Source organism: Phoenix dactylifera, chromosome 7, assembly GCF_009389715.1.
Source record: "Phoenix dactylifera cultivar Barhee BC4 chromosome 7, palm_55x_up_171113_PBpolish2nd_filt_p, whole genome shotgun sequence".
NCBI lineage: Eukaryota > Viridiplantae > Streptophyta > Magnoliopsida > Arecales > Arecaceae > Phoenix > Phoenix dactylifera.
Window position 1 is genome coordinate 9,034,037 of NC_052398.1, and position 26,938 is coordinate 9,060,974.

Consider the following 26,938-nt stretch of genomic DNA (forward strand, 5'->3'; position numbering starts at 1 on the left):
ATTAATTATATTATGAGAAATTAATTTATACTAATAATTATATTATTTTATACCTTTATTATTGTATAATACTATAAATATTATATTATATTACATTATATCATAATACATTAATATGTTATTTTAAATAATTTAATATTATGTTATATTAAGGGAAATTGATTTATACTAATAATTATAATATTTTTTATCTTTATTATTGTATTATATTATAAATATAATATATATTACATTATATCATAATAAATTAATATATTATATTAAATAATTTAATATTATGTTATATTATGGAAAATTAATTTACTCTAATAATTATATTACTATTATGCTATGCTATGTAATGTCATATTACTATATCATAATAATATTATTTTACATTAAAGTAATATTATACTATATTGTATATTATGTATTAATATATGTTATGTTTTATTATGCTCTGTTGTATAATACTATGCAATGTCCTTTATTGTAATTTTGTCATACAAAAGTAGTTTCTCAGTTTATTTACCAAATATATGTTAAAGTGCCACAGCAATTTAGAAATATAGTTACCAAACAGCAAACAGATTTTTATAAAAGCTTTATTTCAGACAGCTCTACTTCCAACAGCTTTCCGAAGGCGTTACTATCCAAGATCTCCTGATCTCAAGATCTGATCCAGTGGATATCCGGATATCCCGATGTCGTTGCCGAGACTGCAGACTCTGGTAGAGGATCCCAAGTTCCCAACCCTGCCGTCCGAACCCTAATCCCTGCTATCTCCGCTTCCAACCCACCGTCATCGTCCCCCCTCCCCCTTCCTTTCTTCCTAGCCAAAACCCTAGCCCTACCATCTCGAGAGCCATCCTCCAATGGCAGACGACGGGCAGAAGAGAGGAGAAGAAGAGGAGCAGGTGGTGAACCCGTGGGAAGTCACCGCCAAAGACGGCGGCAAGATCGACTACGATAAGCTGATCGAGAAGTTCGGCTGCCAGCGGCTCGACTGCTCCCTCATCGACCGCGTCGAGCGCCTCACCGGCCGCCCCGCCCACGTCTTCCTTCGCCGCGGCGTCTTCTTCGCCCACAGGTCCCTCAAGATTTCTCAAAAATCCGATCTTTTCCGTTACCCTCTATGTTTTGATCGTGGTATTGAGTGATTTCCGTATGGATTGTTGTCTGACAGGGATTTCAATGAGATACTTGATGTTTACGAAAGGGGGGAGAAGTTCTATTTGTATACAGGGAGGGGGCCGTCGTCCGAAGCTCTGCATCTGGGGCATCTGGTTCCCTTCATGTTCACGAAGTAAGTTTTCGTCTCACTGGACTCTTTAGTGTTCTTGACTTTGTTGATAGTTTGTATAATTGTATATGTGAGTTCATTTCGGATTCGCATTCATTATTGTGGTGTAATGAAAACTTCACTTGATTGCTTGTTGCACTAATTTTGATTTTCTGTGGTTGGTTGTTGTCAAAATTTAATCTTTAGATGCATTGGTATGAAAATTTCTTGATGGCAAGTTGGGGAGTTAAACTCGATCCCAATTCACAGTCTTGAAAATCATGTGATGAATATTATGCCTGTTCCATATTGGGTTGATCAATATAATATTAAATGAAAAATAATGTCAAGAAATAAAAATCTATCAGCAGAGCAATGCCAGAAAAAAATTTGCTGATAGTGTCTTTCCCTTTGTTGAATTGAATTTTTCTTTCATTGTCGTAAGGGGTGTAATCCACTTGAGTCCTGAGGATGGATCCTGATTTGGTTCTTCTTCTTGTTCTGTGAACTCTAAACCCAATTAAAAGAATTTTCTGTACGCCTTGATGGAGTGATTATGCCTGTTGCTTTATCGGAGTTTGGACATCAAATTTATGTTCCTCTTGGGTTCTTTGACATGTTAGTGATTTAGGAGACCTGGGCATTTTGGTATACTTCAGTACTTGGGTACTTGAACACTTATTGGTTTCTCTGGATGCTTTATCTTGACATATGCCTACAAATATATCTTTTGTTTGCCTCAAATTTCAGGCAAAGTGTTAGGTATAAATAATGTACTTTTGGATCTTGTTTAATTATTAAGCTATGCCATGCAACCAATATATATTACGGACTTTGGCCTATATAAAATATGGTTGTTTTTTATTTGTGCTGTCTGCCCCCCCTTCCCCTGTGCCCACCTCCTTTTTTTTTTAAAGACACCTTGAGATCTGTATGACATATCTAGGTAATATTGTCCAAATGCACTAGAACTTGAAAAATTCAGCTGCATTCACATTGGCAAGCAAGAAAAAAGGAATTAGTATTAATGCTTCATTATGCCTTTTTCAACTTTAGGTTGGGGAATTTCAACTTTCTTATCCCCATGCCTTCTTGATGTTTTTAAGTAAAACCTTGTTATTTCCTTCTTTGACCCTGATCAACATGTTGTCTTGATAGAATCATTAATTGTTTTCAATTTCATTCCTTTCACCTTGATCAACATGTATGCTTGACAAAATCATTAATTGTTCTCTGGGTAATCTGATTTGATGGAACAATAAGCCACTCACTCTTTCCATTCTAGAAAAGCATGATTGGCTGGGTTAAGCCCCTTTGTAGGCTACATAGTCACTTATGCAGCATTTTGATGGTCTCTGCCTTAGGAAAATTTGTTAATTTAGTTATCTCCATTGAAAGCATTTTTGCTCGGATGTATGAAAACCTGTGGTAAGATGTTTGCTTAAAGTTTTTTTTCCCCTCAGACTTTTGTAAGTCCTTTTACTTTCTTCGAAGCATATCAGCTTTAAACTCCTTAAAAATGAGGGCTGTGAAGATGTGCTTTCATTCCTTAAGAGTCTCCTTGTCTTAGAAGTCAACTATTAGGCTTCATCCATTGTTACTTTTAGTTCTTTCAAATCCTTACTGACATAGGCTCAATCTTTATATAGAGAATTTGATGAAAAATCATGTGCAACATGAAAATAGACTTATTGAAAAAGAATTGTTGCCTATTTCTACGACCCATCATCTGTTGGCCCAGCTTGAATCATGACCTAGTGCAGCCAATCAACTTAATCATGCTTGGACTTGTGATGAACTTGTCTTAGACAAGTTTTATCAGTGAAATGTTCTTTCCCCCCTCCACATGGTGTGCATTTCATCATTTTGACATTATCTTCTGTAAGTTCTCTAGCTATATCAATTTTCTAGAAAAAGCTAAATCAGTAATTAGTCATTGGTTTTCCTTATGATTGTTTGCAGATATTTGCAGGATGCTTTTAAGGTTCCTCTTGTAATACAGCTAACTGATGATGAGAAGTGCATGTGGAAGAACCTCTCAGTAGAAGAGAGTAAAAGGCTTGCTCGTGAGAATGCAAAAGACATAATTGCATGTGGCTTTGACATGACAAGAACTTTTATTTTCTCAGATTTTAATTATGTTGGTGGGTAAGTTGTGGTTGAATATTTTCCTTTCACTTGCATGAATAGATATGCCGATATCTATTGGCTGCATTTTCATTGTGGGAAGGCATTGACAGCAGAGTTGTTATTGAGATTATGTTTGACATAGAATTAATGCTGTATCTGTTTGACTTCTATTTCATTTTTTTTCCTTAGTTCATAGATTTCACAATGGGGCATTGATATGCATAGATACTTTTCTCCTATAACTAAAAGCTAAGTTATTATTGTGCTGAATATTCTTACGTGGTTGACCTCAAGATCATTTTAATTCTATTTGCATTGTGGATGTTGTTTAGTTCTTCCTATCATTGATATTAACAATTTTTGTTATATTATTGATATACGAAAAATTCATTTGTGTATGCTGGCGATGGGCATTAAACTTGATAGGTTGCAGCATTATTCATGTTATCATCATCATCATTTTTCTTATTATTTTTTGGTCTTCAACTTCAGCTGGAGTGGTAACATGCATACAAAGTTTTGGATAATTTTGAACTCATCATTTATAAATAATGACCCTGATTTTTTTAGATAGAATAAAATAAATAGTAATTGCAGTCTACAGAAGAATAATTACATTGTGTTTACGGGACAAATAGCTAGAAATCGTCACAACCGTGTCTATGCATATATTCCTCTATGCAATGTTTGCCGTAATGGTTGATTCCATACCGTACTGGTTGTACCATATCGGATATATCATACCGTATCGGTATTGAATCTGTATGTAGTCTTGTACCCTACTAGCACTTGGTCGCCTCGCCATGTCGTACTGTACCGCGTACTGACATTGTAATAGGATGATATCGGTACGAGATCTAGTATTGAGACGGCGAACCTTGCCTCTATATCTTATTAATTTCTTGGTTTTGAAAAATAAAGTCAAGCCATAGAGTGGCATTGCAACTTCTATGCCATTCCTCTTGCATTCATCCATAAAACTTTCATGTGATGCTGAATTTAACTCTCATTCAATGGGTTAGCCTAATGCGGACACCAGCACCGGACTGATTGTTTTGCGAGGTCACGATCGTCGCAGGAGAACGGTCCAGCCACTTTCGTTATAGCTGGATTGATTTATGTTATTTTATTTTATGTTGACTGGGTTTATTTGCATATGGTCATTTTAGAGTCTTTTCGGATTGTTTTCTTTGCAGGGGCTTATTTGTTATTTTGTGATTCTGTATATATGGGTCCACCCTCATGTTTAGGGTTTAATGAACGATGAATTAAAATTAGCCTTCTTTCTTCTTCCTCCTCCCTTCTCTTCTCCTTCCCTTTCTTCTTCTCCTCTTCCTCTCTGTCTCTCTTTCCCTACCTCCATCCTGCATCAGCTTGGTATCAGGGCAAGCTGGTTTTGCCCCTGCTGCCAAAGTCATGATTCAGTTTCTGTTCTCCTCTTTCTGTTCTCTCTCTTGGCTTCCACCAAAATCCCTTCTCTCGGCCGAGTCTTACCCCATCCGCCACCTTCCATCCTCCTTCATCCATCCCCAACACCCAAAACCCCTTCGGCCTCCACATCTCCCCACCACAGGCCTCGTGACCCTGATGATGTAATGAGAGGCATTAAGGTTGAAGCCCTCACTTTTGATGGTCGTCTTGATCCGAAAGTCTTCTCAGACTGGTTACACGAAATGGACCATTTCTTTGAGTGGTACAATCTGTCTGAGGAAAAAAGTTCGATTTGCTAGAATGAAGCTTCTTGGTCGAGCTAAGCTTTTTTGGCAAAACACTGACCAACTTTTAGCTAGGAGACATCAACCTGCTATTATTGATTGGGTAGAAATGAAAGAAACACTAAAAGAAAAATATCTTTCATTAAGCTATCAAGATGACCTCATGTTTAGGGTTTAATGAATGATGAATAAAAATTAGCCTCCTTTCTTCTTTCCCCTCCTCCCTTCTCTTCTCCTTCCCCCTCTTCTTTCCTCTTCCTCTCTGTCTCTCCTTCCCTACCTCCATCCTGCATCAACTGGTTGGTGCGGACACCAGTACCGGACTGATTGTTTTGCGGGATCACGATCGTCGCAGGAGGACGGTCCAGCCGCTTTCGTTGTGGCTGGATTGATTTATATTATTTTATTTTATGTTGATTAGGTTTATTTGCATATTGTCATTTTAGGATCTTTTCGGATTGTTTTCTTTGCAGGAGCCTATTGTTATTTTGTGGCTCTATTTATATGGATCCACCCTCATGTTTAGGATTTAATGAATGATGAATGAAAATTAGCCTCCTTTTTTCTTCCTCCTCCTCCTTTCTCTTCTCCTTCCCCCTCTTCTTCTCCTCTTCTCTGTCTCTCCTTCCTTTCCTCGGTCTTGCATCACTTGGTATCAGAGTCAGGCCGGTTTTGCCTTTGCTGCCAAAGCCACGATCCAGTTTCTATTCTCCTCTTTCTGTTTTCTCTCTCGGCTTCCACCAAAATCCATCCTCTCGGCTGAGTCTCACCCCATCCGCCACCTCCCATCCTTCATCCATCCCCAACACCCAAAACCCCTTCGGCCTCCACATCTCCCCACCACAGGCCGACGAGCCCCAACCCGCCGTCCCTCATCTCCTTGCCTTTTCCTCTGCATGCCACCCGACCTTACCAAAAAACCCAAACCCCCTACCCTCGGGCCTCTCAGGCCGCAATCGACACCACCCTGCCTCCGTCTTCGCTACCGGAAGCTGCTTGCCGGAGCCGTGACCGCCTTGCCATTGGGTCGCCACCGGACGCCGCCGTCTGCCGGAGTCTCCCATCGCCAGTACAGCCGCCACAGCCCTCCACCTCCCCCATCCCCCGTAGCCGCAAGGATCGGAAGTCCTCCCGAAACCATCGGGAGGTTGAAGAAAGGATTAACGGGTAAGGCCTAAACCCGTTAACCCACAATTCGGTAGCCCGGATCCGCCCAAAAAAAAAAATAATGCACGTCAGTTGCATGTGCGAGCCGTACGGGTATCGCATCGGGTCAAACCCGATAACCCGAATCCTAACGGGTCTGAGTTTAAAAAAAAAGAAAAAGGGAAAAAAACTCTTACCTGTTCTTCCTCGATCGTCTACCTACCGACGCCGTCTTCGCCGAGCCGCCGAGGTGCCGCCGTTTCTTCCACAGTGCCTCCCCGCCGCCTGAGTCCAACTGTCGTTGCTCGCCGCCGCCCCGTTGCCGAGCGCCGCCTCCTCTGAGCGCCCCTCCGGCTTTGCCGCCATTTTCGTTGTTTTTTTTTTTTGGGCAGATCCGGGCTACTGAATTGTGAGTTAATGAATTTAGGCCTTACCCGTTAATCCTTTCTTCAACCTTCCGATGGTTTCGAGAGGAGGGCTTCCGATCCTTGCGGCTGCGGCTGCCGGGGGGGGGGGGGGAGGAGGGCTACGGTGGCTGTACTGGCGACGGGAGACTCAGACAAATGGCGGCATTCGGTGGCGAGCTGACGGCAAGGCGGTCACGACTCCGGCAGGTAGCTTCCAGTAGCGAAGGCGGATGCAGGGTGGTGTCGGTTGCGGCCTGTGAGGCCCGAGGGTTGGGGGGTTTGGGTTTAGTGGTAAGATCGGGTGGTATGTAGAGGGAAATGCGAGGAGATGAGGGACGGCGGGTTGGGGCTCGTCGGCCTGTGGTGGGGAGATGTGGAGGCGGAAGGGGTTTTGGGTGCTGGGGATGGATGAAAGAGGATGGGAGGTGGCGGATGGGGTAAGACTCGGCCACGAGGAGGGATTTTGATGGAAGCCGAGAGAGAGAACAGAAACTGGATCGTGGCTTTAGCAGCAGGGGCAAAGCCAGCTTGGCTCTGATACCAAGCTGATGCAGGACCGTGGTAGGAAAGGAGAGACAGAGAAGAAGAGGAGAAGAAGAGAGGGAAGGAGAAGAGAAGGGAGGAGGAAGAAGAAAGAAGGCTAATTTTCATTCATCGCTCATTAAATCCTAAACATGAGGGTGGATCCATATATATAGTCACAAAAGAACAAATAGGCCCCTGCAAAGAAAACAATCCGAAAAGATTCTAAAATGACAATATGCAAATAAACTCAATCAACATAAAATAAAATAACATAAATCAATCCAGCCACAACGAAAGTGGCTGGACCGTCCTGCGACGACCGTGACCCCGCAAAACAATCAGTCCGGTACTGGTGTCTGCACCAACCAGCTGATGCAGGACGGAGGTAGGGAAGGAGAGACAGAGAAGAAGAGGAGAAGAAGAGGGGAAGGAGAAGAGAAGAGAGGAGGAAGAAGAAAGGAGGCTAATTTTCATTCATCGTTCATTAAACCCTAAACATGAGGTCATCTTGATAGCTTAATGGAAGGTATTTTTCTTTTATTTTTTTTTTTCATTTCTACCCAATCAGTAATAGCAGGTTGATGTCTCCTAGCTAACAGTTGTTCAGTGTTTTGCCTGAAAAGCTTAGCTCGATCAAGGAGCTTCATTCTAGCGAATCGAATTTTTTTTCCTCAGACAGATTGTACCACTCAAAGAAGTGGTCTATTTCGTGTAACCAGTCTGAGAAGACTTTCGGATCAAGACGATCGTCAAAAGTGGAGGCTTCAACCCTAATGCCTCTCATTACATTTTCATCAGGGTCATGAGATTCACGAGGATCTACGTTATGTCGGTAACCTCTATCAATACTAGGAAAGGGGCCAGGTCCTCTAGGATGAGGGTAGGCATGATGATGACCTAGAACAGACCTATTACTAAAATCGCCCTGCCGAACAGAGCCTTGTTGTTATGGGATTTGTTCTAGGGATTCGTCCCCTTCAAGACCCGATGAATGGGAGGCACTAGCTTCCTTGGATTCAATAATCCTCTGAAATGAACCTCCAAAGCCAAACTCAAGAATTCAATGTTTTAAATGTCAAGGGTTTGGTCATGTTGCCTCCCAATGTGCAAATAAGACCCTTGTTATTGATGCACAAATCCAAGAGAGATGACAGATAATTTGGAGGAACAAATTTATGAGCCAAATTTAGAGAATATTCAAGATGTAGAGGACGAACCTGAAAAAGAATCAGACACTTTAGGATGTATCCGAACTACACCGCTGATGATTGCCCATGAATCTGACCAATCCAATATGAATGTAGTGAGGTGTGCAATTGCCCAACCTAAGGAAACTGATGACTGGAGACGAACCTCAATCTTCCACACTTACATTAAGTGTGGAGAAAAAGAGCTCCTACAAAAGGGATTTATTTGTGAGTCTAAGTTCTTGTGCCGTACCTGCACTTCTTATTCCAAAGAAAGACGGGACTTGGAGGACATGTGTAGACAGTCAGGCCATTAATAGAATCACGGTCAAGTACCATTTTTCTAGTCCCCGACTCGACGACATGTTGGATATGATGGCAGCTGCTACAATTTTCTCCAAGATTGATTTAAAAAGTGGCTACCATCAAATTCAGATTTGCCTAGGAGATGAATGGAAGACAACCTTTAAGACAAAAGATGGCCTATATGAATAGTTGGTAATGCCTTTTGGCCTCTCAAACGCTCTTAGTACCTTTATGCGAGTGATGACTCAAGTACTACGACCTTTCATGGGCAAATTTTTAGTCGTATATTTTGACGATATCCTTATTTATAGCCAATCTAAGGAGCAACATTTAGCCCATTTAAGGCAGGTTTGTATGACTTTACGCGACAAGAGCCTCTATGCTAACCTTAAGAAGTGTTCATTTTTCACTTCTCATATAAACTTCTTAGGGTACAGTCTCTTCTGAGGGCTTATCTGCTGACCCCGAGAAAATCATTGCAATTGTAGAATGGCCTGAACCCAAGAATATTAGTGACATCCGTAGTTTTCACGGCTTTGCCACATTTTACTGTCGCTTGATAAAGGGGTTTAGTACATTTATATCACCCATCACGGATTGCTTTAAAAGGGGTGACTTTCAGTGGACACGCACTGTTGCTAAAGCATTTAGTGAAATTAAGAAAAGAATGACGGAAGCGCCAATTATGCGACTCCCTGATTTTAACAAAGTTTTTGAGGTGAAGTGTGATGCATCTGGCTTAGGTATAGGTGGGGTGCTTAGTCAAGAACATCATCTTGTAGCCTATTTTAGTGAAAAGCTGAATGAGGCTAGACAGAGATATACCACCTATGACATAGAATTTATGCAATAGTCTAGGCCCTACGATATTGGCGACATTATCTCCTTCCAAATGAATTTGTTCTCTATTCTAACCATGAAGCACTTTCGTTTTCTTAATTCTCAGAAAAAGCTTAATAATTGCCATGCTCAGTGGGTTCAATTTCTCCAAGACTACACTTTTGTTCTAAAGCATATGTCAGGTGCAGCGAAAAAAGCTGCTAATGCGCTAAGTCGACGAGTAACTCTGTTGTTCGCTATGTCTGTTTCTATCACAGGTTTTGACAGACTTCAGAACGATTACTTGTCTTGTCCTGATTTTGGACAACTTTATAATGCCCTTGCTAATGGACAAGGACCTTTGATTGATGGTTTTTATCTTCAAGATGGTTACTTATTCAAAGCTTCCAAGCTTTGTGTCCCGCAGACTTCCGTAAGAGATTTTTTGATATGGGAAGTGCATGTCGGTGGTCTCTCTGGACATTTTGGGCGTGATAAGACCATAGAAGAGGTTGAACATCAATTTTTTTGGCCAAGTCCGAAACAGGATGTTGCTAAAATTGTGGGCTAGTGTCGAACGTGTCAACTAGCTCAGCACAAAAAACAAAATACTGGCCTATACACCCGTTACCTGTACCAGATCGTCCTTGGCTTGACCTTAGTATAGATTTCGTGCTCTGCCTCCCTCATACCTTTAGGAAACATGATTCCATTTTTGTGGTTGTGGATCGTTTTTCTAAAATGGCCTACTTTCTTGTTCCAAAAGTTCTGATGCCTTTCGAGTAGCCAAAATTTTCTTTGATGAGATTGTTAAATTATATAGTTTACCAAAAACTATTGTGTCTGATAGGGATGTCCGCTTCATGAGCTATTTTTGGAAAACCTTATGGCATATGGTTGGCACCAAACTTAAATTTTCTACTGCTTATCATCCTCAAACAGATGGACAAACTGAAGTAGTCAACCGAAGTCTAGTAGGTGAAAACAATCGTAATTGGGATTCCATCCTTCCTGTCGCCCAACTTGCATATAATATGTCGGTTAATAGATCTATCGGGATGAGTCCATTTGAGGTAGTCCATGGTTATAAAGTTAGAAGACCTCCTACCTATGTCACCACATATTAGAATTTCTGAGTCTGCACATGCATTTGCACAACACATTCATACTCTGCATCAGAAAATTAGCAAGCGCATTCATATAAGTAATGCTCAATTTAAGCTACAAGCTGATTCTCATAAGCGGGATAAGCAATTTCAAACTGAGGATTATGTTATGATACGTATTAGGCCTGAGCGGTTTCCATTTGGAACCGTCAAGAAACTGCAGGCTCGTAGTGCTGGGCCATTTCGCGTATTGCAACGGGTTGGTACTAATGCCTATGTCATTGATCTTTCCTCTGATTTTGGTATTAGCTCCACTTTTAATATTGAAGATTTGGTTGCTTACAAGGGTCCACCATCCATTCCTACTGACCCTTTCACTGAGCCATCCCTTGAGCTTGATGATACAACTATTCCTGATTCCATACCATCTCCGACCCATTTACCCTTACCACCAGCACAAAAAGAACATATTGATGCCATTTTAGATGAGTAGACTGTTTCTACCAGTGATGGGGGTATTCAGCATTTCTTGGTTCGCTGGAGAGGACGACCGGAGTCCGATTCTACATGGATTACACGAGAGGAGTTCTAGCGCATTGATCCAGATCTTTTGGAGTACTACCAGAGCCATTCGTCGAGGTCGACTTCTTCTTACCCGGGGGGAGTTAGTGTGGACACCAGTACCGGACTAATTGTTTTACGAGGTCACGGTCGTCACAGGAGGACGGTCCAGCCACTTTCGTTGTGGCAGGATTGATTTATGATATTTTATGTTGATTGTATTTATTTGCATATTGTCACTTTAGGGTCTTTTCGGATTGTTTTCTTTGCAGGGGCCTATTTGTTATTTTGTGACCCTATATATATGGGTCCACCCTCATGTTTAGGGTTTAATGAACGATGAATGAAAATTAGCCTCCTTTCTTCTTCCTCCTCCTCCTTCCTTCTCTTCTCCTTCCCCCTCTTCTCCTCCTCTTCCTCTCTGACTCTCCTTCCCTACCTCCGTCCTGCATCATAGCCTCCTAATGCTCTTGATTTTATTGCAGTGCCTTTTATGAGAACATGGTCAAGGTTGCAAAATGTGTCACATTTAATAAGGTAAATGTTAAATCTTTTGTGGATATGTTCTCTTATTATAGTAATGTACATAAATCACCACCTGACGTAGCAAAACTTTTTCTTGCATTTGTGCAACTTAGGTTGTGGGAATATTTGGCTTCACACCAGAAGATCATATCGGAAAAATTAGCTTCCCACCTGTTCAGGTTCTGTTAAAATACTGTTAAAATACTTATGAATTTTCAGATATTTTGCTTGATGGTCTACGTGCATAAAGGTTCATATATGTGTGCACCTGACTTGCTCTTTTCTCTAATATATCTGCATTAGCAGTTTCGAAAGAACTGCTTGAGCTTAATATCATACATAAATTTTTTCCTTCTGCAGGCAGTCCCATCATTTCCTAGTTCATTTCCACACCTCTTCCCTGGCAAGGACCAGCTTCGTTGCTTGATACCATGTGCCATTGACCAGGTGCTAATTTCCTATTCTTAAATACTATAGTTTTGAACATAAAGGTGGGTATGCTGTGTAGTAAAGATTTTCACTTACCCACTAAGTAGGTTATTGTTCATCCTGATCACTGATTTGGCACAAGTGAATGACTTAAACATTTAAAATTGAGCTTAGTGCACCCTTTTCTATTCATGTGTTATGTAAGTACATAGAGATTATCAATTGATGGTTTAGTCTGGTTTCTGTCCTATACTTTGCATGCGCAAGCGCATGTGCTTATGCATTTGGTGGGAGGAAGGGTTGGAGTCTCTGACTTTTATCTATAACTTCATCGAGTTTATTCAAATAACATACATCTTGATGGATTTGCTTCCTCATGTTTGGAAAATATTAACAAGACCCTAATATTATGTTTGGGTTGACACTGTTCACTACAAATTCCAAGTACTCATTTGGGAAAATAATGTCATAATAGCAATAATTATTAGAAGTTCCAACGATTGACATGAAAAGTGGTGCTATTTGTATTACAAAGCATCATGTCAATCAGTGCAGTGTCATTTTATGCAGTATCAAAATGTTGAAGTTCAAAGATATTTCAAATTTCCTGGATTTTAAAGTGACCAATTGTTGCTTTATAGATCAGTAGAATAATGAAAAGTATCGGTTGCTACTGTGATGCAAGAACCTTATTTATCTATAGACTCTACAAACTCTCCATCAACAAATTTCCAAGTTCTTTGATGTTATGAGAAAGCATTGCTGGTTGTGTTTTCTTAGGTTGCTATTATTGGTTTTGGAAGTAGTAGTCAACATACTGGTCTTCTATTGTATTAATTATTTCATGAAAATCTTGGCATAAGTATGGCTGTTATCTATTGAAGAGAGATGGCACATCTAGTTTAGAATTTGGAACTCTTTGCTTGTTCACGAGCATGATAAAGCAACCAAGAGTTGTGAGAAAACTTAGAGACAATGTAAGGACATCAGATTTCAATTTTTAAATCACATTTTGACAAATTGGTTTGTACAAAATGAAGTCATCAGATATGGTTGTATCACATGTATCTCATGGTTGATTATTATAGCTTGATTACTTGACCCACTTTCTGGTTGTTTAGTAACCAATTATGTAGACTCTGAGGATACCTTGTTAATGCATCTTAATTTCGAAGAATTAGAACTACTTAATATATGGAGAATAAATATTCAATTTTGCCTGTCATACTTTACAACTTTTGGTCATCATTGAACCTTAATAAGGTGTTTCAATAGCTTTTAGATGCAAGAAATTTTGGGTTATATTGATATTTTAATGCTTTGCAATGTACCTGAGAAGTGGTAAACCCATGGTATACGGTTTGGGGCGTACTGGACCAAACCACCTGGAAACTAGGTTACTTCGCCATTAGAAATTGGTTTAGGCACGGAACTGGTGGTTCATACCGATTTGGTGCTGAATCGGCTCCCTCCCTTCTTATAAATGAAGAGAGAGGCCATGAGAAGCTTCCATTGCTTCTCACTCCTCCCTACTTCAAAATCCACCTAATTCCCCCTAATAAATTCTGATTTCATCAATAAAATGCAAGATTCAAGCCATTTTCAAGGTATTCCTGCCCTCCCTCTCTCTATTTCTTTTTTTTTCCTTTTTTTGGCCGAAAATCGACAAGAAAAATAAAAAAGAGGTAATGCCAAAATTTTTGATTTTGGTATGATTTCATGATATGTTGTAGATATATGGATGATCTACACAATAATACTAAAATCTTTAATTTTCATTAGATCTATAATATTAAATTAAAAAATATATTTTTGGATTAAATATTTTAAAAAATATCAGTAAAATTAGAAGCTTGTTTAGGGGCATGCAAACTTCTCCCAATTTAAATTTGGTGTTCATTTATTTAAGTGCCATAAGTCCATATCTGAATAAAATTGAGAAATAAGTAGCCTTTGATGCATGTTCACAGGTTGAGAAACTATATATGTAGCATCCATGATAGGGTTCTATATGCATTTAAGCTCAAATTTATTTTTTAAAATTTTTATATTTAAAATTATTTGTTAATTTTAAAAAATTTTAAAAATATATAATTAATATAAAAAATAAAAAATTAGTACTATGTTCTAATTCATAAATATTTTCTGAAGTAGAAAATACTTTTCTTAATTTTTGATATTTAAAATTATTTTTAGTTAAATTTTTTTAAAAATATATAATTAATACAAAAATATAAAAAATTAGTACTATATATTAGATAATTCAGAAGTTTTTTATGAAGTAGAAAATATATTTTTTCATCATAGTGAAATTTTACTATTTTTAATAATTAATAAACTAATATATGCTTGATAAAGCTGTAGGAATGCATACATCAAGAAAAAAGAACCTAGAGTGTGACATTGGTTATGATTTTCAGCAAATACTTTTAGGTTGGCACCATTGGAGGTGCAATTAGTGCACATAGAGTTTAAAGAGGAATAAACAGATTGAAGCAGCATTTAGCTGATAGTTATTTCGACGTATCTATGCATTGAAAATATCCATAAGAGGTCCGACAACTGATGTTGGAAATGTCTATAGGAGGTCCAACAGCTTATGAAGAAGTACTTCACCAATTCGAGAGCAGCGATGTAGAGGGTTGCCTGAATGAAGGTAGAGATGAACTGTTGAGCAACAGAGGCATCTTTATATCACTCCAGAAAATTAAAGGAGGCCTACATTCCAGATGACAAGGAGGCATAGATTCAAGCATCATTTAGGCAAGCCGGAATGATCAGTGATAGCATGATGAGGTGGCCCAACATCCGAATTCTCTTCTAGATGGTCTTCTTGAGCAGCTGCGAGTGCAACTAGTTCACTTTCGCTCATGAGCTATCTGACATAGAGGTGCTTTAATGATCCCGTATAGATTCACTACAATCTGAGGTTGAGGTTTAATTGCGTTCAGAAGAAAGTGGAGTTGAAGTATATAGATACAATCTATAATGCTTCTATTTAAGATGAGGATGATCTTATGATCAAATGGCTTGTGGGCCAGCAGCAGGAGCTCAATGAGCTAGAATCGCCTCCATGATCAGTCAATTTCATTTTTAACGAGGCTAGGGTGGATGCAGAGAGCAATAGGTAGATCGTAATATTCCATGCGTGCTTCCAGTTGATCAGCCATAGTTACAGGAGTCAGTTGGAAGCCGATCATTATATGAATCCATTTTCGAGATATCCTTCTAGAGATATGACAGAGAGTTGCTTAGACGAGGTCATTATACTATTTGGTCGACTCAGTCAAGAGGGTGACATTCATCCTCCCAGCATAGCCAGGCAGAAAAGGGCACATAGAAAAAGTAAACAGCTGCTCAATATAGCCAGAAAAAAAAGAAAAGGCAATTGCAACCCCTCACTCAGACTCAGACCAGGGAGAGCAGCAATGATAGTTCAAATGATCATGGATTTGGTGGCCAAAGAGTGGAGGATATGAGATCACTATTTTTAAGATAGCTGCAAGATGGTATTTGATTCAGCGATGTGTTTCAGTTTATACATACCACACAGGATAGAGACCACAGTGCACGAGCTGGTAAAGCATGCGAGGATATGATTGTTGCAAGAGATGAATATCTCGAGGTCGTTTAGAAGGATACGATGCAACTGCAGATGACCTTGCACATGGAGTAGAATTCATGGATGTATCAGATTTCGAGTCATATGCTGAATTATATTACTTGCAGCTATAGACAGCCTATGATCTATACAGATATGGATATGGTGTGTCCGAGGCATTGTCTTCCAGTAGCTACTATCCTAAGCAACTCGAAGCACCTTAAGGATCGGATTTTGCTATCAGTATATTCGGATGGGCCCCTCCACAGCCGTATTATCAGTCAGAGGACACTTAGAGATAGAGCTTCAATGAGAGATCCGAGATTAGTTATAACCTATAGTGCTTACTTTATAAGATGAGCGTACATGACTACAAGGCCACATGGTTAGAAGGATAGATTGATGTGCCATCTGATTATACTAATAATTCCGATATCTATGAGAGACATCGCCATTCGATGAGAATTTAGATGTCGATATGGATGTTGTACTTTAAATACATAAAATTAATTGTATCATTATAGGTTTTGTATTTTTACTAATTGATTTTAGAATATTTCATATTGCTTCTTCTGGCATGTGAAGTTAGGATTGCTGAGTTAGGATTGCTGACTTTTTTCTTTACATTTTGATTTCGACCTAATGCTCTAATTTCTAAAGATCATCATTATTTTGGTTTTATACTACTATATTTTTTGTTGCTAGTTAACTACTTACTCGAAGATCTATAATCATCTTTAGTTCGGAATCTTGACTCCACTCACGCAAAAGATATAGTTGGGGGTAGCAAATGCAATGACACAGATTTGCGAAATTTTTGCCTCCCCAAGATAGCATTATTTCATAGCAATACCATAGTAAAATCACTCCAACACGTCAAAACGTATCATTTAAGATGCACCGGATAATAAAAATATCAAAAGACATCAAGAAAGATCAAATTAGACTTAAAATATTCAAAAGAAATTAATTACTTTTCATTAAATCTTAAAATTTTTTGAAAAAATAAAAAAAATGGCGTACTGGTATCGTGCCGAACTGGTAGTCGATCGGTATAGGGCACGGTACCGGTTCAGCTTACTTTGGGAGAAATTCTATTCAACTCACCATTTAGGACCTCCATTTGGTCCTGAAAAGTTCAGGTCGCTGTTGTAGGAACTATAAAATGCTCCATCAGTTCACCCATCGTATATTTATAATTTGGCTTGTGAGGTGGTTTGTTAGTGCTCCATGGTCCAACCGGTTTGCACTTTTTGAAAGCATTTTTTGGTTTTTTAATTGAAATCATCAGTCACTTTCAGCCTTCTTCAATCAAATTCATCTGTATATTGATTCTTGCATTAATGCTGTTTATTAGTATTTCCACTGATTGGTACTAGCTTCTAATCTTTCTTCTGGCTCTAAAGTTGGGTCTGTCTAACAACACATTTTAGAGATCATCGGCAGCTGGCAAATCCTAGCATACACGCAATGCAATTCAATTTATTTTGCAACTATTTTTATTATTCACAGTGAGAGCATATGTAATATTAGTTTGATTCCTGCTTTGTTGGTCATCACTTATTAATAAGCTCTCGCTTTTCTATCTACAATCACCAGTCACATTGCAGTTGTCTGACATATGAGGCTGTTCAGTTCTTCAGCAAATTCTACTTTGTTCACTGTGTCTGAGAGGGGGTGATGTGTGTTTTTTGGTGTCAATATGGAACTCGCTACATGCACCTGTGTATCTAAGGATATGCGAGCATAGTCTTATTGTTGGTATTTGCATACTTTTGTTTGTATATAATGGCTATTATCGCCACTAAGAAATTATTGTTTACCTTATAATGTTATTGATGATACAAATAACGAGGTATTCTTTTAGTCACTATAATCTCATGAAATTTCTTTCAAAGATCTTTGAAAATTAGAGATGAATTTTTTATAATAAGCAAATAGATGAATTGTTTATTCACTTCAGATGTATTATATAAGAGGTTGATATGATGTCTTATGCTCTTTTTTCGTTCTTTTTCATGTGTCTTGTTTTGCCTGTCCTAGTAGGTGATCAATAAGTTCCTTTCTTTGCTTTCTGGTTATTTGATTTTACTTGTACTTTTACCTGATCTTTAATTATTTTCTTGCTCCATAATCCTTTTTTCCTTAAAATGTTATATTTCACGACCATTTCCCTGGTATACTATGATATAATATATATAACTGTTTCTGATCAGTATCCCAACCCCACTTTGTTTCTCCCTTCATTCCAGGATCCTTATTTCAGAATGACACGAGATGTTGCTCCCAGGATAGGATACCAAAAACCGGCTTTAATTGAATCGTCATTCTTCCCTGCTCTTCAGGTACTTAAGTGAAATGCATTTACAATTGGATTTGCACAAAAGTTACATGCTGTACTATCGTAGTCTTTAATAGAAAGGTAAATTCATGTTTGGTTTTTCTCTCTATCTGAAACTGTATGTTTTGTTCAATTCAGAAAAAAGATTAGCACTCACTGTCATCTGTCAAATGTTATGGATGTGTATTGTAGTTGCAAAACAATGCTCTTATTGTCCAACTACCCTAGCGTAAACCAAGACAGTTTTAGGTTTGCAAGCTGATGAGGGATAACAGTAAGGATAAAGAAAGAGAACTCAGAATCCATCATTGAGAAGTGGCATCTGGATTGCACCAAATAATCTTTCATGAAATCCATCAGCTATAAATAGCACTGGTTCCCTGACCAAAGATTTAACTGTATAACACATTTTCTTCTTTATTTTTGAACATCATGTAGATATACTTTCATGGCTTACCAAGTTAAATCAATATGTACAATTTCTATTTTGTTTCAGTCATACCCCTAGTAGGCTTGGATGGACTCCTAAAACAAAGAGGATAGCACTCTCTCTTCCAGTTGAAACAAGTAGGCCCTATCATTTCATCATTCTATATTTCCACTATTTTTTGCAGTAATTTAATTTTCCTTTCATTGATTGAGCCTTGTGTCGGCACAATTAACTATCATTGTTTTGACTATGTATTTCTCTTCGTTAGAAGTCCAGTTGGTGCAATTCTAAGTCTTTTCCCCCAAGCTTTTTCATATGGCATCTGCACGCCCAGACTATCTTCAAATTGCTCCAAAATTCTTGTCATGCTCAGTCTTTCAAATTATCCATAAAAATTGCTGCTGGTTAAAGTTCACCAAGATGACAATGTAAACAACTAGAGAGTGTGATATATTACTGCTTCAAGGTTTTAATTCATGTCATTTCTTTTTTTTTTTCCGAAGCAAGAAGTGCATGTCTGTGTTAAGGGTCAACATTTTTTTCAGGAGCATTATTGATGCATGGATGACACCTGAATTTAGGAAGAAGGAACATATTATATGTATGCACAGAGTCAGAAAGGTTGAATGGATGCATATATTTACATACAAGTTTTGTCCATAATCATTGAAAATGGTGCCATATTTTGGTTAAGATTTTTGACAATAGTCAAGTGAGGATTTGACTGTACATCTGCTTATCTTCTTTTCCAAAGATTCAATGCTTATATCCTTCTTATTAGATACGAAAAACTGCAATGATCCTTCACATCTATGAGCTTTGTGATGATAATTGGCCTTTTTTTGGTCTCTTTTTGTTCCTTTCTTTTATATACTCCACCTTATAATTTACTAGGCCTTTAGTTTTTCTCTCTTTTTTTCAGTAATATCTAAAAGGGTTGCCTTTAGTTCCAGAGTGATGGTCAGGAAAAGATGTGATCAGGAATATGGACATGAAGTCATGAAGTGTGATGATGAGGTAGCAGGTAGCAGGTAACACTTTGAGATATTCACACGGTGGGAAGAAAGAAGTTGCTCTGCTGCTTTTGGTGGAAATTGATGACTTCAAAGGAAAGATAGTTGGTTATGGTGATTCAGATTGAGGAGGGATGTGTAAACTGATAAAATTTGTAAGTAGGTGGGAGTTTCTAAGGAGATTTCTGTCATGAAGAGAAGGAATTAGGGGAGGATGCTGGTGGTCTAATCTCTAAAAGATTTAGAGAACAGGAATATGAAAGTGCAGAGGTTATTCTAAATTAGAGTGGTGGTGATATCATTAACATGTAAGGCTTGTTTTGAGGTGATAATGAGACAGTGGAGACTAGATTGGGAGTGTATGCTAGTGCCCGCCATGGCTGCCCCATCAAGGTATAATTTTCTGTCATAGCACATCTGCTGAACCTTTCATTGTATATTGGTCTATAATTAAGAAGTTCTTTACCCCTATTAGTAGGTAAAATAACAGTATCAAGTTCCTTGGCGAAAATGAGAGCGAAGTAGAATAAGTTTTTCTGTGTATATTCCTTCATAATTCTATCTCGCCTTCCGAAAATCTTCTTGTTGGTTGGGCAAGTGTTATATCATGTGAAACCTTTTCCCTAGCAGCATTAGAACTAAATGAGCACTCGAAATTTATCATAATGATACTCCCCACCCCACCCCCACCCACATATTGCTTGCATAAAAATTGAAATGGGGCTACAAATAAACTGGTTAAGTTTGCATTGACAAGGAAATGCATTTGTTGCTATAAAGTGGTGAGAATAACTTTCATGTTTCGTCTTACTGCTTATCATCTCATGGGCAAGTAGCTTGTTCCATTTTTTTACTTGTCGGACGGATATTGAATCTCTTGGTTATCAATGTTAAAAATATAATTTTACTACTTAAAATATGTGAATATCATTTCAGATCTAAACAAAACATTAAAATGGCACATCAGGGGATGAAGTTCTTGGATTCATGACAAATTTGCAAGATAGATGCTTAACATGATACTATAGCGAGATGTATGCTTTGATGTGCCACTTCTCTTACTAATATTCCACATGCATTACATGCTGAACCAGGTAAGCAATATACCAGGACAACTGGTAACCAGTTTTTTGTGGCACTCAATGACATCTGCCTTTATCAGCTCACATGGAGTGGATTGTGGAACTAGGGAGTGAGATCTATGATAACTTTTTCCGCATGTTCATCTAAACATAAAAATACTAGGTATATAAACACATGAAAATCATTATGCATGTTGAATGAGACTATGCTGTTTGCAATCCACTCACCATCTATCGACCTCTGTGATTTTCTTGTGGAAGAGTTTACTGATTTGAGTGAGTGCCATTTAGATGTATGGTTTCCAATGAACCAGCCACTCATGCCTATTCATTTTCTGAACCTCAATATGAACAGGGGGAGACAGGAAAGATGTCAGCAAGTGATCCAAATTCTGCAATATATGTGACAGACTCCTCCAAAGACATAAAAAATAAGGTTGGCTTCCTGTATCACATCAGCCAATTTTATGTTTCTCTGTATCTTATGTGTTAATTTTTATTAAAATTAAGAGTTAATTCGTATTGCTAATCCTGAATGTTAACTAGGCATTTTCCTCTAGTTGAAGTTTCACTTTTCATTGTTCAAGGATTAGGATCAATATTTGTTCTTTGCTATATATTTTTTTTGATCATGGCATTTCACATGAGCTCCTACAATTCTGTTATGCTTTATCAGATAATTGGTATCGGGTTAGACTAGGATACTGTTTAGTGTATGAAGAATCCTCATACTAGATATTTGATTAGCAACTAAAATAGACTGTATGACACTAGTGAATTAATTGACTGCCTTTGTGCATTTGAAAATTGATCAAACAGAAACTTAGTCTTGAAGTTTTTCCTATATGACAACTTCAACGTACAAAAAATATAGTGCAGGAGTTTTCGGTACATTCTACATTTCACTTCTCTCGATTGAGCAGCCTAATCTTTCCTCATAATTATTTTTTCAAGGTTTTGTGTGTGTGTGTGTGTGTGTGTGTGTGTGTGTGTGTGTGTGTGTGTGTGTGTGCTCATGCATTTTCTTTAAAATATTTCAGTCAATGGCATGCTCGACATTAGAACATAAGGCAGATGCTGACAATGACATGCCAATGTAATCAAGAATTGAGCTGAATCTGTTCATTTTTGTCAATAACATATAATGGTTGCTGCAAATCTGCTAAGCTTTTCTACATCCCACATCTCATTTGAGAAAACTGGGTTATGGCTGATTTTTGAGGCTTTGGGTCCTAGCCTTGATTACACACAATGCTTCAAGTATTTTGTCATTTATATGCAATTGTGTCATGCTACCTACAACCATAACCAACAAGCCGCCGTCCTGAATACATGGGCTCTGCCATTTGATTCTACCAGGAGCTACAACCATCTTCATTGCCAACCTACGCTGTTGCATCTTAGAATTCTGAGGTCTTCACTCCTTATCCTTAAACATATTTATGACTGTCCTTATTGGGGTATCCTCAGTTCTTTCTTGCCAATGCTGTCTCAATAGAATTTCAGTCCTCAATTTCTCTTCTGTTGGTGTAATAATATACTCATTTCAGACTCTTCTTTTGCTTGTGTCCCCCCTTATTTTCCATCTACCGTTACTAAGTTAAGATCTAGGACCCTTTTCACCATCCAACATTCGAATTTATAGTGTTATTTAACAGCACTGCATTCCTTGCCTTCTAAAAGTCAAGGAGGCATGTGATGTAGTCCTCTATTTGGCTGCATAGGGTAGAGACCAAGACTTCTGATGCATATAATATATGATTTCAAGGCATTTTTTGGTGGTGTAGACTCAATGTTCTGAAATTGGTTTTTTGAATCATCAAATTCATTACCAAAGAAATAATGTATAGTATCCCCCCCCCCCCCCCCCCCCCCCCCGAAAAAAAAAAAAATCAATTAGTTTGACCCATTATAATAACATTAGCAGTAGGCCTTCTTTTTAGAGATTGGTGAAGGATGTTGATATTAAAAATAAATTTGCTAAAGTGTTGTGTTTCTTATATCCTACAGCTAATTTGGGAGTTTAGACAAGAGTATACATACATATATATATTGAACAACCAAAACAAATGCTTTTTCCATATAATAACAAAAAATAATTATATAAAAGATAAATATATGTAGTTTAGCTATTTTTCCCCTATGTGGCCCTTCATCTCTCTCTCTCTCTCTCTCTCTCCCCATCTTGCCAAGTTGGATACAACATTTCCAAATCTGATTCTTGCGTCTGTTTCCACGCAACACCATGGTAACCCCGACAACATGAAATCAGTTCACTTTTGTGATAGCTACATAGCAAAGCTGATCAGGCAGAGGGAATTTGAGTCCTAGATTTTTTTTTTGCATATATGTGCTGGTTATTCTTATAATCTTATTACTTTGTTTTTCATTCTGAAACAATTATAATTATTTCCACATGGTGCAGTTTCTTTTTCCAATCTTATGTAAGTGAATGAGGCTTTGTTCATTAAAATTGATGAGGGGTTGTATTTAAAATTATTGACCCAAAAAGAAATTTAAGCCATTATTTAGATTGATCTGGTTTGGGATAGAGAGGATTGATGGCAGTTTTGCCTGGAGCTTCTGGCTTGCTCACGGCTATTGGTTAAATGATGCAACTTTTGATGGGTCTGGTTGGGTCCTGGTCAATCTTTGCAAAGGCTGAAGGCTGACCTAGCCCAGCTTGATCCTTCACTAACCCTACGTGCATGTCATGGACAAACAAGTATGGTATCTCTGTATGTTCCCATCCAAAATGGCATTTTCTATACTGATACTTTCTTCTTTTTTCTCTTCTTTTTTTTTTAAGGTGAATAGGTATGCCTTCTCTGGTGGCCAAGATTCTATAGAGAACCACAGGAAATATGGAGCCAACCTAGAGGTATGGTGTCTTCTCTATTTTGTTTGTTATGTCTGTTAAGCTCATCAAGTTCATAGCCCTTGCAGATATATGACATGAGACATAATTTTAGTAGTTCATATTACTGTAACTATACTAAGCAGATGTAAGTGCTGATGTAGGCTTTTCAAAATTTTCATTGGAAAGTTTCTAGTATTTTCAACATTATTTATAAATAATTTTAATTTCACCTGACTCTTTGGTTGAAGCATTAGCTGTTCAGACTTCAAAGCTTCCCTTGTCATGGTCCTCTGTGCTTATAATGTGCATATTAATGTGCATAAATTTTGGTTGCATGCAGTGATTGATTGATTAATCGATCATACATTGATCAAAGGCCTGTTTGATATCTTCATGGGAGTCGAGAGGCTTAACAGATGAGATGGGAGGATGAAGTTGGACTGATTGAAGGAATCCAAGGCTCCAAGCTCCTGCAAACCCAAGAAGTTTGGGATTTCAAGAACCACTTTTTTAAGTGGTTTTCAGCTTCCCAGGAATCTTCCACTGAATTTCTTGCTTTAGTTTTCCTTCCCTTTCTATATCTAGCAACACCCACCTGCATGGAAGATGGGTGCTCAGTGTCCAAACAGGCATAAAAAGTTGGGTGTGGTACAAGGGCATTAGCGGATTAAGCTGGAGAAGTTGGAAAATGAGGCAAACCAAAACAAAAAGAACAAAACCTTGGATAGAGGTCGTGAAATGGGCATTCAAGATTCCTTTGAGGATTTGGCCATTGGCAGGAATCAAATTCAAGGTGTGATGCGTGAGGGTGATTGAGAAATATAGGATAAGGCCAATAGTTCACTCTTATGTTTCATTGAGTTTATTACATGAAAGTTTATTTTAAACTGGTATACAATGTGCATGTCCTTTATTGCTTAGTCCTTGGTGTCTGGTCCATGTCATGGCATCCATAGCTGTGTTATCGTTCTCTTCATCCTTGAGGGTGTTTACTGCATTTGCTGCACTTTATGTTGATTAGCTACATTATAAGATTGTAAGATTCCCATATCTGTTAGACTGAGCATTCAAAGTCTGCTTATTGAACAATTTAACAATTCAATAGCTTTCCTGTTCTGGATTTTTCTCAGGTGGATATTCCTGTCAAATACCTTAGTTTCTTTCTTGAAGATGATGATGAACTTGAGCACATTAAGAAGGTAAACTTTTCTAGATTTGTTCAGTTTAAGGTCAACTTTTTCTTTTTTATTGATAAACAAGTTGCCCTTTAGTTTGGTGCCTACTGGGTTTTGTTTATGTAATTCCACTGTTCATTTTATGAACATATTCCAGGAATATGGTTCTGGAAGGATGCTAACCGGCGAGGTCAAGAAACGTCTTATTGAGGTCCTCTCAGAGTTGGTTGAGCGACATCGCAAGGCTCGGGCTGCAGTTACTGATGAGGTATGCAACTAACTAGAACCATTTTTTGCAACCTGTTCACTTTCCAAAAGACTTCAGTGTCTTTTCATAAAGAAGAATTAGTAGCAGCATCAGTTTTGATTCTTTGCAATCTTCCATGGGACCTCCTAGAGTTCTGGTACTAGCTTTTAGACCCTGTTTGGATGCACAAACATGCTTTTCGTGCATAAACTTCCCAGATGACTGGAGTTGAGGAGCCGTGATATCTGGAGAAATTGAAGAGATTGCTGGCGGTTGCTGGCACTGGCTACCTAAAAACTAGGATATTGAATTTGATTTAGAAGGTGATTTTAACTTATCCCTGACTTACAGGGATAATGAGGGCGCAATCTTCCACCTCTGAAAATGCTGAAGATCATCTTGTCCTGTCTGTTCAATGTCCTCTTCCTTTTGTTAACTCCCTCGCCTGTGGGTACATATGCATGAACAACCCATTCATGCATCCAAAGAGGGCCTTTGAAAAATTGATTTTGGGCTACAGTGGAGGGGACGGAGAAGTTCTTGTCATCTTCCTTTCAGACTGAACAATTCACACAGTACCCCTTGATTCACAAAAATGACCACTAAACTGCCTTCTTGATGATGGAGAAGCATCTTCTATTACCAAAACAAAAAAAGAATCTACCTTTTTTTTTAGTTTATGTATCCCAGCATAACGATTCCATTTCTGTCTAAATTTCGGAGTAAATGAGTCTCAAGATGCGGTATATTCAAAAGGAAAGAAAACTGAAAAATATCCAGGAGAACTAAGTAGCATGTCTATTCTACTTTTAACTTTGTCAAATCTTCTTGTCGAAACTTGAGTTTTCATATGATGTTTGTTCCACCATCTAGTTAAGAACCATACATGGACTCTGTCAAGTCTTCTTATTTTTATCTCCTCTTTCTTGCCGTACCAAGAACTTTTTTGCCCTCCCTTTCTCTTATGCACATTTCTTGTTTAAATTTAACCCAGAATTGAGTTCCATGACTAACAAATCTTGCTTTTTTTTTCAGATGGTGGATGCTTTCATGGCTGTCAGACCTCTACCCAATATGTTCAGCTAAATAGCTTTTGACACACGGATGTCAACTCAACTTGTCTCAATGATGCAAATGAGTGAACAACAAAGCAGTTCCTCTTCACTGATTATCACTGAACGAATTATTATAGTACTCCCATTTATATCACAACCAAAGAGCCTATAGAGAAATCAAGTTTGTAGAATCAAGAATTCGGGAGGATAGTGAATTTATTTGTCTTTCATAACTTGACAGTAATTTTTGTTGGAAAATTGCTCCTGTCAGCACGAAAACAGAATTAATTTAATGTGCTTTTGTTCTTTTGTTCAACACTAGCAAAATATGTGGGTGTTTATTTCTTTTGTCCAGCTTGCATGCTGTTGTGCTGAATCCAGTTGTTATTTCAACCAGTGGTTCTATGTGTCTATAAAGTATAAACTGAAATTCACTTAAGTGCTTCTCATCATTTTGAGGCTATTAATTTTGTATTATTTTTAACTAGTTCCCTGCAGTGCCATGTACGTGGTAGGAAGCATAGATGGTTGTGGTCCTCTTATCTGATCCATTTTTTTCCCTTTTATTTATGTAGCTTGATAAATGCTCTTACATTTTGCTGTATGCAATTCTATCATTTTCACCCTGATGGAACATAAACTGAGTGGAGTGTAATATCAAATCTATGTGGTTTAGAAGCAAGATGACATCTGCATCCATGAGTGTCCATAAGCTAAATTTTTTTTTTCATACAACAGTGCTAAACAGAGTGTCTGATAGGAATTTGAATGGCTGTGATTCTCCATGCGACTGAAAAATATTTTTGGACTTGATGTTGTTGTAAGTGATCCATGCCCTTCTCTACCGGAAATCTTTAAGCCCTACTGTTGCTGCTGCTGAGTGCAATATGACAATATCCACCATGATTTACACGATATGAGGTTTATTAGGGTTCTCTACATGCTAATTAGGAAGTTCTTTAAGACTGTTATTTGAAGCATCAGAAATTCGTTTTTTGGCAAGAAACTTAAATGACG

The 26,938-nt window shown here is 38.2% G+C and overlaps 1 protein-coding gene across 2 annotated transcripts; it reads left to right on the forward strand.

The window, feature by feature from the left end:
• The first annotated feature begins 700 nt into the window (after window positions 1–700).
• Window positions 701–26,373, forward strand: LOC103695975 (tryptophan--tRNA ligase, cytoplasmic). 2 transcript variants are annotated; one of them, XR_003383236.2, is made up of 12 exons: window positions 701–1,069; window positions 1,166–1,285; window positions 3,224–3,409; window positions 11,649–11,700; window positions 11,802–11,867; window positions 12,049–12,135; window positions 17,971–18,063; window positions 20,940–21,020; window positions 23,394–23,465; window positions 23,785–24,237; window positions 24,575–24,643; window positions 24,777–24,795. XR_003383236.2 is itself a non-coding variant. In XM_008777436.3 (12 exons), exons 1-12 carry the CDS (start codon window positions 855–857, stop codon window positions 25,950–25,952), a joined length of 1,203 nt encoding a protein of 400 aa, XP_008775658.1. In that variant the 5' UTR covers window positions 704–854; the 3' UTR covers window positions 25,953–26,373. The 2 variants fall into 2 exon arrangements, 1 of the variants encoding a protein (XP_008775658.1); XM_008777436.3 differs by lacking the exon at window positions 23,785–24,237 and adding an exon at window positions 25,902–26,373 and having other exon boundaries at window positions 704–1,069; window positions 24,777–24,887.
• The last annotated feature ends 565 nt before the right edge of the window (window positions 26,374–26,938 follow it).